Source organism: Cervus elaphus, chromosome 22, assembly GCF_910594005.1.
Source record: "Cervus elaphus chromosome 22, mCerEla1.1, whole genome shotgun sequence".
NCBI classification, from domain to species: Eukaryota; Metazoa; Chordata; class Mammalia; order Artiodactyla; family Cervidae; genus Cervus; species Cervus elaphus.
The window spans coordinates 24,503,305-24,516,233 of NC_057836.1; the positions used below are offsets into that span (position 1 = coordinate 24,503,305).

At 41.3% G+C, this 12,929-nt stretch overlaps 1 protein-coding gene across 1 annotated transcript in view; it reads right to left on the bottom strand.

Annotated features, from left to right (window-relative positions):
* Positions 1 to 12,330, bottom strand: part of PLBD1 (phospholipase B domain containing 1) — an 86,546-nt gene extending 74,216 nt beyond the window's left edge. The window contains exon 1 of the mRNA XM_043882377.1: positions 11,972 to 12,330. Coding sequence (XP_043738312.1) covers positions 11,972 to 12,077 — 106 coding nt within the window. The 5' untranslated portion in view covers positions 12,078 to 12,330. The remainder of the gene's footprint in view (positions 1 to 11,971) is intronic.
* Positions 12,331 to 12,929: the final 599 nt, after the last annotated feature.

Sequence of the window (12,929 nt, forward strand, 5' to 3'; positions counted from 1 at the left end):
TATACCTGGTTCTTCACTGCTGGCTTAACTCAGAGTTCTTGTCAAAAGTCTTATCAACAGAAAGTCAGCTTTGCCCCATTCTGATTCAGCACTCAGCTCACTGCTCATCTAGATCTCTCTTTAGTTATATGCATTTGTGTGTATTTGTTGCAGTAAATTTGCCTATAAACTTGTTAAGAATGAGGGGTGGCATCATGTATCTCATTGTATTGACTCCCTTGGGCTTAATATAATGTTTTATCCTATCAAATCCCCAGCTCTTACACTGGCTGGAAGGTTACCATTGGAGACAGATTCACATCACATCTGCTGTACATTAATTCTTGATTTCTCACTGTAAATTAGAATTTTGATTTCTTAGGTCTGGTTTGAGTAACTTGATGCTACTTTATATTAGACTATACCTGTGTTTGCAAGGCTGCAGGACAAACTTCAGAGCAAGCCTCTCTCTCTCAATCAAGAGACTTTCACAATTTTTCCCAAGAAGATTATAACATATCTGCTGTCTATGCAGACATGGAGTTTCAAGTGTTAGACTCAAGTTTCCTCATAATTTCACTACCTCTATTAGTTTCATTTTTTTAACCACATTAAGTAAATTCCTGTTTCATAGTAGTACAAGAAACCTACATAATAACATTATTAATACATTTTCTAGTCACATCTTTAAGCTAAGTTATCAAAAAATTGTGAGACATAGGTTGTAGAAGCAACTGGAACCTTCTCTATTTTTAGAAAAAGGTAAAACAAATGTATTCTTAAACAATTCTTAAAATGTTAAAATTAATTCCTTGAGATTCACTGCATTATTGCTGCTACTACCTATTTCAATTATTCATTATTGCTGCTAATAACTATTTCAATAGTTCATGCTTTGTAATTTGGAATCCAATAAAACATAACAAGTGACACAAGTGATAATAATGTCTAAATAAGTGTGAAAACTAAAGTTTCTATTTTGTGTGTCAGAACCGAGACCCAAGATGAAGTTCATGGATAAACACTTCATATATTATGGAAAGTAAATCACCAAGAAATAGTTGCTTAAAATTTTCTACCCCAGTTTTGGGGCTTCCCTGGTGGCTCAGATGGTAAAGAATCTGCCTGAATGCAGGAGACCTGGGTTTGATCCATGGGTTGGGAAGATCCCCTGAATAAGGGAATGGCAAACCACTGCAGTATTTTTCCTGGAGAATCTCATAGACTGAGGAGCATGGCAGGTTAGTCCATGGGATCGCAAAGAGTCGGACACAACTGAGCAACTAACTAACACATTACACACATACCCCAATTTCAGGACTGAAGGAGGGTCTTTTAAATTTTATTCTGGAGAAAGTTTTTGATCTTTTCTATAAGTTTCAGGACCAGGAAACAAAATTTAATAATAAAGATTAATAAGTATTAATACTTCTCCCAGAAATTCTTCTGAACTTATCTATTAAAAAAAATGTTTTTAGCAAAGGTCTAGTCAATAAATGTGATGCCATGCTTGTATTTGCCCTGTCAGAGTCTATAATAAATGTATATTTATATGTTAGTCTTTATGAGAGAACTCCCTAAATTTTCTCAAAATATCCCAAACTCCACGCATCCCAAACTAAAGTCACCCTATTCTCAACCCTCAAATAAGCACCTTTTCCTTTAGTTCTTACCTTGATGAAGGCAAGAAACATCTACCCACTTTGATCTGGGTATTCTCAACTCAACATTGCTAAGTGTTAGAGAAATGCAAATCAAGACTACAATGAGATAACACCTCACACCAGTCAAAATGGTTATCACCAAAAAAATCCACAAACAATAAATGCCAGGGAAGGTGTGGAGAGAAGGGAACTCTCCTGCAGTGTTGGTGGGAATGTGAATTGATACAGCCACTATGGAGAACAGTATGGAGGTTTCTTTAAAAACTAAAAATAGGTCTACCACAAGACCCTGCAATCCCACTCCTGGGCATATATCTGGAGGAAAACATGATCAGAAATGATACATGCACCCCAATGTTCTTACCCTAAAAAGGAAACTGAAGTTGTTCCTTCTGGCCATTTACCAAGTCCTCATGCTTTTATCCACTTCCTTTCCTTCCCTATGTGTTACTTTAGTCGAGGCTTTTCCCATTTCTGGGAATTATCTTGTATATATTCTGATTAACACACTGGTATAGCCCTTGAATTGGTTCAAGATGGCAGAGTAGAAGGATGTGCACTCACTCCTTGAGAGAGCACTGGAATCACAACAAACTGCTGAACCATCATGGACAGGAAGATGCTAGAACCAACCAAAAAAGATATCCCACATATCCAGAGACAAAGGAGAAGCTGCAGTGAGATAGTAGGAGGGGTGCAATCATGATAAAATAAAATCACATCATCACCAGGTGGGCTACTCACAAACTGGAGATCAATTATATCACAGAATTTCTCCCACTGGAGCGAAGGTTCTGAGCCCCATGTCAGGCTTCCCGATGTGAGGGTCTGGCAACAGGAGAAGGAATCCCCAGAGAACCTGACTTTGAAGGCCAGTGGGATTTGACTGCGGGACTTCCACAGGATTGGGGAAAACAGAGTCCACTCTTGGAGGGCACACACAAAATCTGGTACACATTAGAACCCAGGGGAAGGGAGCAGTGACCCCACAGGAGACTGAACCAGACCTTACCTGCTAGTGCTGGAGGGTCTCTGCAGAAGTGGGGGGCAGCTATGGTTCACCATGGAGACAAAGACACTGACAGCAGCAGTTCTCAGAAGTACTCATTGGCATGAGGCCTCCATGAGGTCACCATTATCCACACCAAACAGCCTATAGGCTCCAGTGTTGGGCTGCTCCAGGCCAAACCACCAAGAGGGAAGGAACACAGCCATACCCATCAGCAGACAAGTGGGTTAAAGTTTAACTGAGCACAGACTTGTCCCACAAGAGCAAGACCCAGCTCTACTTACCACCAGTCCCTCCCATCAGGAAACTTGCACAAAACTCTTAGATACTCCATCTACTAGAAGGTAGACAGCAGAAGCAAGAACTGCAATCCTGCAGCCTGTTGAATGAAAACCACTATCACAGAAAGTTGGAGAAAATGAAAATATGGAGGATTATGTCTCAGATGAAGGAACAAAATAAAACCCCAGAAAAGCAATGAAATTAAGTAGAGATAGGCAACCTTCCAGAAAAAGAATTTAGAATAATGATAGTGAAGACGATCCAGGATCTTGGACAAATGATTTAGGCAAGGATTGAGAAGATGCAAGAAATGTTTAATATAGACCTGGAAGAACTAAAGAACAACAAACAGAGACAAAAAGTACAATAACTGAAATTAAATAGATACTAGAAGGAATCAAAGAATAAATGAGGCAGAAGAAGGAATAAGTGACCTAGGAGGCAGAATGGTGGAAATCACTGCCACTGAACAAAATAAAGACTGAAATAAAGACAACCTAAGATACCTCTGGGACATATTAAACACACCAACATTTGCATTGTGGTAGTTCAAAAATGGTAAGAAATAGAAAAAGGATCTAATAAAATATTTGAGGAGACTATAGCTGAAAACTTCTCGAACATGGGAAAGGAAACCTCTCAACCAAGTTTGGGAAGTGCAGCGTGTCCCAGGCAGGATAAACCCAAAGAAGAGCACAGAAAGACACATGGTAATCAAACTGACAAAAATTAAAGACAATGAAAAATTATTAAAATCAACAAGGGGAAAATGACAACATACACGGGTACTTCCCTAAGGTTATGAGCTGACTTCTAGGCAGAAACTCTGCAAGCCAGAAGGGAGTGGCACAATGTATTTAAAGTGATGAAAGGGAGGAAACTACAACCCAGAATACTCTACCCAGCAAGCATATCATTCAGATTTGAGGGAGAAATCAAAAGCTTTCCAAACAAGCAAAAGTCAAGAATTCAACACCATCAGAAAAGCTTTACAACAAAAACAAAAGGAACTCCTCTAGGTAGGAAAGAGACTAGCAACTTAAAACAACCTGTGCATCTATAGACTGCTATATCAAAATCTCATAGAAGAGGAAAACCTAAAAACTACAATAGATATACCCACACACACAAAAAAAAGCAACCCAACATAACACTAAAGATGACCATCAAACCACAAGAGATGAGAACAAAAGAGGAAAGGAAGAAAAAAGACCTACAAAAACAAACCCAAAATAATTAAGAAAATGGCAATAGGAACACACATACTGATAATTACCTTAAATGCAAATGGATAAAATGCACCAACCAAAAGACTGAGACTGTTTGAATGGCTACAAAAACAAGACCTGTGCATATGCTGTCTATAAGAGATCCATCTCAGACCTAGGGACACATACAGACTGAAAGTGAGGGGATGGAAGAAGGTATTCCATGCAAATGGAAATCAAAAGAAAGCTGGAGTAGTCATACTCATATCAGACAAAATAGACTTTAAAATAAAGACTGTTATAAGAGACAAAGAAGGACACTACATAATGATCAAGGAAGGGATCAATCCAAGAAGAAATAACAATTGCAAATATATATGTACCCAACAAAGAAGCACCTCAATTCATAAGACAAATCATAACAACCATAAAGCGAAAAATTGACAGTAACAAGATAATAGTGGGGGACTTTAACATCCCACTTTCATCAATGGATACATCATCCAGTCAGAAAATCAATAAGGAAACACAGGCATTAAATAACACATTAGATTAGATAGACTTAATTTATATTTATAGAGCTTTCCATTCAAAAGCAGAAGAATACATGTTTCTCAAGTGCACATGCAATATTCTCCAGGACTGACCACATGCTTGGCCAAAAGTGAGTGTAAATTTAAGAAAACTGAAGTCATATCAAGCATGTTTTCCAACTACAACACTTTGAGATTAGAAATAAAGTACAAGAAAAAAAAATAAAAACACAAACACATAGAGGTTAAACAAGACTAAACAAACAATGGATCACTGAAGAAATCAAAGGGGAAATCAAAAAATACCTAGAGATAAATGAAAATGAAAGCACACTGATCCAAAACCTGTAGGATGTAGCAAAAGTAGTTCTGAGAGGAAAATTTATTAGCAATACAGTCTTACCTCAGGAAACAAGAACAATCTCAAATAAACAACCTAACCTTACACTTAAAGCAATTAGAGAAAGTAGAACAGACAAAACCTAAAGTTAGTAGAAGAAAAGAAAACATAAAGAAAAGTTTTCATAAAGAAAACTTTGTGAAATGGAGACAAAGAAGACAACAGCAAAGATCAACAAAACTAAAAGCTGATTCTTTGAAAAGATAAAACTGATAAAGTCTCAGCCAGATAGAGAGAGGACTCAATAAAATTAGAAATGCAAAAAATGTTACAACTGACACCACAGAAATACAAAATATCATAAGAGACTACTACAAGCAACTGTATGACAATAAAATGGACAACCTGGAAGAAATGGACAGATTCTTAAAAAGATGCAGTCTCAAGACTGAACCAGGAAGAAATAAAAAATACGAATAGCCCAATCATACACACTGAAATGGAAACTGTGATTTTAAAACTCCCAACAAACAAAAGTCCAGGACACAGGTGACTTCTATCAAACATTTAGAGAAGAGCTAGCACCTACCCTTCTGAAACTGTTCTGAAAGAATGGCAGAGGAAGGAAAATTCTCAAAATCATTCTATGAGGCCACCATCACTCTGATACCAAAATCAGACAAAGATACCACACAGATAAGAAAATTACAGGCCAACATCACTGATGAACACAGACACAGAAATCCTCAACAAAATACTATCAATTCTAATCCAACAATACATTAAAAGGCTCAAGTACCATGATTAAGTGGGATTTATCCCAGGGATGCAGGGATTTTTCAATATTCACAAATCAAGCAGTGTGATAAACCACATCAACAAACTGAAGGATAAAAACCATATGATCATCTCAATAAAAGCAGAAAAAGCTTCTAATAAAATTCAGCACCGGTTTATGATGAAAAAAAAACCTCTCCAGAAAGTGGGCATAAAGGAAACACATGCTCAGTTGCTCAGTCAAAGCTGACTCTTTGCAACTCCATGGACTGTAGCCCTCCAGGCTCCTCTGTTCATGGAATTTTCTGGCAAGAATATTGGAGTGGGTTGCCATTTCCTTCTCCATAAAGAAAACATACCTCAACAGAATAAAGGCTGTATAAGACAGACCTACAGATAACATCATAGTCAATGGTGAAAAGCTGAAAGCATTTCCTCTAAGATCAGGAACAAGGCAAGGATGTCCACTTTTGCCACTTATATTCAACATAGCTAGGAAGTCCTAGCTACAGCAATCAGAGAAGAAAATAAAAGGAATCCAAATTGGGAAAAAAAAAAAAAAGTGAAACTGCCATGATACTATACATAAAAAACCTTAAAGATACTACCAGAAAACTACTAGAGCTCATCAATGAATTCAGTAAAGTTGTAGGACACAAAATTAATAGACAGAAATCTTTTGCATTTCTATGCACTAAAAGTGAAACATCAGAAAGAGAAATTAAGGAAACAATTCCATTATCATTGCTTCAAAAAAATAGAACAAAATAAAACACCTAGGAATAAATCTACCCAGGGTGCAAAAGACCTGTACATGGAATACTATTAGACACTGATTAAAGAAACCAAAGATGACACAGATGAAAAAATATATTATGTTCTTGGATTGAAAGAATCACTATTGTCCAAATAACTGTGTTACCCAAGGCAATCTACAGATCAAATGCAATCCTTATCAAATTAGCAATGACATTTTTCACAAAAGTAGAACAGAAAATCTTAAAATTTGTATGGAGGCACAAGAGATCCCAAATCATCAAAACAATCTTGAGAAAGGAAAACAGAGCTGGAGGGATCAGGCTCTCTGACTCAAGATTATCCTGCAAAACTATAGTCATCAAAACAGTATGGTACTGGCAGAAAAACAGATATATAGATCAATGGAACAGAATAGAATGCCCAGAAATAAACTCATGCACCTGTGCTCAATTAATCTATGACAAAGGAGACCAGACTATACAGTGATGGGAAGATAGTCTCTTCAATAAATGATGCTGGGAAAACTGGACAGCTACATGTAAAAAAAAAAAAAAAAAGAAAAAAATGAAATTTAATACCATACACAAAAATAAACTCAAAATGGATTAAAGACACTACACAGCTCCTAGAAGAAAACATCAGCAGAACACTCTCTGACATAAATGGCAGCAATATCTTTTTTGATTCATCTCCCAGAGTAATGGAAATAAAAACAAAAACAAATGGGACCTAATTAAACTCAAAAGCTTATGCATAGCAAAAGAAACCATAAACAAAACCAAAGATAACCCAAAGATTGGGGAAAATATTTGCAAATTATGTGACCAACAAGAGATTAGTCTCTAAAGTTTATAAACAGCTCATGTGGCTTAACACCATCAAAAACAAACAACCCAATCAAAAAATGGGCAGAGGACCTAAAGAGACATTTCTCCAAAGAAGACATACAGATGGCCAAGAGGCACATGAAAAGATGTTCAACATTGCTAAGTATTAGATAAATGCAAATCAAAACTACAATGAGGTATCACCTCACACCAGTCAAAATAGCTATCATCAAAAATTCCACAAACAATAAATGCTAGGGAAGGTGTGGAGAGAAGGGAACCCTCCTGCAGTGTTGGTGGGAATGTAAATTCATACAGCCACTATGGAAAACAGTATGGAGGTTTCTTTAAAAACTAAAAATAGGGCTACTATATGACCCTGCAATCCCACTCCTGGGCACACATCTGGAGGAAAACATGATCAGAAAGGATATATGCACCCCTATGTTCATTACAGCACTGCTTACAATAGTCAAGACATGGAAGCAACCCAAATGTCCATTGACAGAGGAACAGATAAACAAACTGTGATACATATATGCAATGCAATTATTACTCAGCCATTGAAAAGAATGAAATAATGTCACTTGCAGCAACATGGATGGATCTAGAGTTTGTCATCCTGAGTGAAGTAAGTCAGACAGAGGAGAAATATCATAAGATATTGCCTATATGTGAAATCTAAAAAGAAATGATACAAATGAACTTATTTACTAAACAGAAACAAAGTCACAGATTTAGAGAACAAACTTATGGTTACCAGGACCAAGAGTGAGGGAAGGGATAATGAGGGAGTTTTGGGGTTGACATGTATACACAGCTGTATTTAAAACCTATAACTAACAAGGATCTATTGTATAACACAGGGAACTCTGTTCAATGTTATGTAGCAGCCTGGACGGGAAGGGAGTTTGGGGGAGAATGGATACATGTATATGTATGGCCAAGTTGCTCTGCTATGCACCTGAAACTATTACATTGTTAACGGCCTATATTCCAATGTAAAATAAAAAATGTGTGTTGTCTTTTTTTTTTTTAAAGATAATACATTACCACATTAAAAAAAAAAAAAAAAACTGGTACAGAAAAACAGGAAGTGAAGTGAAGTGAAGTGAAAGTCGCTCAGTTGTGTCCGACTCTTTGCGACCCCAGGGACTGTATAATCCATGGAATTCTCCAGGCCAGAATACTGGAGTAGGTAGCTGTTTCCTTCTCCAGTGGGTCTCCCCAACCCAGGGATCAAATTCAGGTCTCCCACATTGCAGGTGGATTCTTAACTAGCTGGGTCGCCAGGGAAGCCCAAAAAACAGGAAAGTACTGGGAAATTCTAAAGCAGCCATGGTTAAGAAAACGGCACTTTGGCAAAAATAATCATGATGACTTCTGAAAGAGCTTTCTGAAAGAGCTGCTTAAGGTACTGGTATACACCCCAACTCCCCAGAATGTTAGGCCATGATTAAGAAAATATGTTTTTATAACAAGTTATTACTTCACTGAACAGGGATTATCATCAGCAATTCTGTTGCCTTATCAAGAGATCCATGATGCCTTTTCAGAGAAAAGCAATTCCCGTGGCTGGTCATAATAGTAATTCAATTATATAGCCCCTACTATGTGCCCTAGTTAGTTAAGCTTTCCTGATAGCTCAGTTGGTAAAGAATCCACCTGCAATGTGGGAGACCTGGGTTTGAGCCCTGGGTTGGGAAGATCTCCTGGAGACGGGAAAGGCTATCCATTCCAGTATTCTGGCCTGGAGAATTCCATGGACTGTAGAGTCCATGGGGTTGCAAAGAGTCGGACATGACTGAGGGACTTTCACACTATGTGCCAGGCACTGTTCCTCATAACAAACTTACGATATAGGTATTATTATAATACCCATTTTACAGATGAGGAAATTGAGGCATGGAGAGATTAGATAATTAGCTAAAAGTCATGCAGTTTGTCAGTATTGGAGCCAGGCTTCAAACATAGGTGGTCTGGCCCCATGGCTTCTGTCTTGGAATTCCAACCTATCTCTCTAATCTTTGACTTCCAAAAATGGAGACCTGCCATGGAAAGAGTGAACATATGGTGCAACTTCCACAGGGAATCTGGAAATAAGGAAGCCCTCAGAGATAAAGGATCGATTGAGATTGGCCTTAACCACAAGTCTACTATGTCAATTAAGGAGCCTGAACAACTCCCAGGACTGTAGACTCCTTGAGAGCCACTTAAAGGGATTAGTTAATCTAGACAGGCAGTCAGTTAGTCTCAAGTGGTACTGGTAAACCATGGAAGAGTGGAAAAGGAGTCTGTGACCAGCTGTTTTGGGCAAGCAGTGACCAGTAAGGAGCAGCTATGTACTGCCTGAAATGCCCAGTCCTAGGGAGAGGCAGATGAATCAGGTCCTCAGCCTGAGAATCCCTGATACATTTTTTATCCCAGGTAGTTTGATTACAGTGAGAATGTACCCGGAGCAGGCTACACAAATAACCGGATTGTTAAAAATCAGTTTCCTTGTATCCAATCAGCTCTGGAGAACGGCAAAGAATGAATTTCTAGAGTCTATCCCTGAGAAACCCAGGGCCAGATCTGAAACTCACTTTACCAAGGCACATGCCACTTTATGAGTGTCTTGGCAACCAACCCATCTCTTTCCCTAGTGACAACCTGACTGCCCTATATATATGACTAGAAAAACTGGTAATTCCCTGGTGGTCCAGTGGTTAGAACTCCATGCTTTTATTGTCGACGGCTTGGGTTCAATCTCTGGTTGGGGCCACAAGCCGCTGGGATCCTAAAACACACGCGGGGCCTTCGGTCTGGAAAGATAAATGCAATGTGATTATGTTTGAAGTCTATAATAGACTGAGGCCAGAATCGGGGACTCCGTTTAAGAAGCAGTTTCTTGCAGGGTGATATTTTCCTAAATAAACAGTGCCCCATCTTCAGAAAAACAATGTCTCCACCTCACTCTTTAGGCTACCCACTCCATCTCCCGGAACATTTAAAACAATCCCAATAATCTAAAAGGAGACCAGGAAAGGGAGAAAAGTTTCTGCCATTTCCGTTTCCGGGGCACTCCCCAGCCTGTCCCAGGTGTGTTCAAATGAGCACTCTAAGTGGGCTAAGAGGCCGCATCGACACCACCGCCTCCAGAATGTGCAAGCAAATTACGGGTCAGGAGCCAGGGAGTGATCACTTCTGAGCTCAGAAGCTGAGGCAGCTTCAGAGACTGGAAAAATCTAAGAGTGATAAGTGGTCACGTTGCGAAAGCTAAGGCTTTGAAATCTGGTAACTGCACATACTGGTTAATGGAAGACAGTAGAATAAGAACCCATAAGGCACTTTTAGGAAGGGATAGCCCTGCTGAACCTCACCCTAGTCTTGCGCAAGGTCAGCACAGAAAAGGGATTAGGAAATAAAATGAATCCTCTCTCATTTTACATAAATTGTCTCTTATATGTTACTTTTGAAGTCTTTCAGGTTGTTGTTTTTTTTTTAACTTAATCTTAGATATACTCATTGGGAGTGAAACAGACAAAACCCAGACCCACCCCCCACCCCCATCCCCAACACACACACACACACACACACACACACACACACACACACACCCTCCTTTTGCTTTTGAAGCAAAGGGTACAGTTCAGTGTCAATACCTGCAGGAAAAAAACCTTGTTTAAAACCTGTTTTATTAAGAGGGGAGTAGTCAAGTACATGCCTTTTTGCATTTCAGCTCTGCCTCCATTTGTTGTGTATCTTTATGCAAATCATTGAACTTGCTCAATCTCAAACTTTCTCATCTGTAGAATACGGATACTAAACCTATTTAGGATCGTGTTATTGTTGTTGTTTAGTGGCTAAGTCGTGTCAGACTCTTTGCCATTCCATGGACTGTAGCCTGCCAGACTCCTCTTTCCATGGGATTTCCCAGGCAAGAAAACTGGAGTGGGTTTCCTTCTCCAGGGGATCTTCCTCACCCAGGGATCAAATCCACGCCTCCTGAGTTTTCTGCATTGGCAGGCGGATTCTGTTTTACCACTATGCCACCTGGGAAGCCCATTTAGGATTGCAGTGAGCAGTATATGAAAGAACATAAATCTTTGGGTACACTGCCTAGAACATTTCAAGCGAACAATACCAGGTTGCACTTCTCAACACTTTAAACCAAAGCCACTGTCAAAAAGAAAAAAAGTGGCAACCTGGATCACACTCTATGATGAGAATAAATATAGTTAGATGTCCTTTGGCTGACTTTTTTAGGATCAGCCAAGAATCAGCAAAGCCAAGAGCCGTGCCGGAGCGAACCGATTTGTCTGCCAAGAATTCCGGCCAGCACTTTCTAAGTTTGGAGAAACACACCCCCAAGTCCTCGTCCGGGGCCATCCCCGAGCGCCAGCAGGGCTGGAGCAACCCGGGCCGTCCCCCACCCAGGCAGAAGCGCGTTCCTTGGCGTCCACCCAGAAAACAGACGGACACCCGCGGGAAGTCAGCTTGAGTGGACTCCGGAGCGCACGGGGCGGCACGCGCGCAGAGGGGAGCGCGCGGGCTCCCAGGGGTCCCTCCTGGCGCCCCCAGCCGGGGCGGCGCACTGACCGCGCGGCTCACCTGCCTGGCTCTGAGGCACCGCGGCGGCCAGAAGCAGCAGGAGCAGCGGTAGCCGGGCCGGCGGCGGGGGCAGCCCGAGGCGCTCATCCAGGCTGTGGCGGGACATTGCTCGGCGGCCCGCGATCTCCGCTCCGCTCCGCTCGGCAGGACCAGGCAGCTGCTGGCAGAGCGGTTCTGGGGCCGGCAGCGGGGCGCCCGGACGCGGAGGTTCGGGCGTCTTTCTTAACTTTCCTCTCTCATAAGCCCGGCCTGTTTGGGGCTTTTTAGGGGCGAGGAAGCCTCACGTGGTCTTGAGGACAACCTTCGCCCCGCAGGGCCAGTCTGGGAAGGGCGGGTCCTTTCTGACCCTCTAGCGCCCCGAGAGCCGGGCCGGGCCGGTTCCCCTCCTGCACTCCTGGGACCTGCGTGCTGCTTTCTCCGCACTCCGTCGGGCGGTTTGGCGACCCAGGGCTGGGACAGATCAGTTCACGTCCACACCGCTGGCCTCCAGGGCCGGCCACTGGTCTGCAGCAGCGGAGAGGGGGCGTCCTGGGCAGTGTAGAAATGCATACCCCTGCCTACACGCAGCTCCGATTCCTCGCCCTTTCAGAGAGGGCTTCCCAGGTGCTTACAACTCAGGGTTTAGAGCCCCTCTCCATTCCCGCTGTTTAACCTAAATCCATTTGCTACCGCTCAGGACTTCGGATCGTTTGTTTTTCTCTTCATTGGCGGGAGCCACCACTGGCGAGTGATTCAGATCAGATGGGGCTGAAACCAGAGATATCCCAGAAAACTCCTGTGAAGTCCCCATTTCTGTGCAGGGTCAGTTGAAAGTGACATTGTGAAGTAGGCAACACCGTGCCTTGGGGGACATTGTGAAGGTGGCAGAGGGTGCCCTAGGTGACATTGTGAAGTAGGCAAAAGGCATTTTATTCATCCAATAAGCTTCTGTTGAGCCCACCTTATGTGTCCCATACAG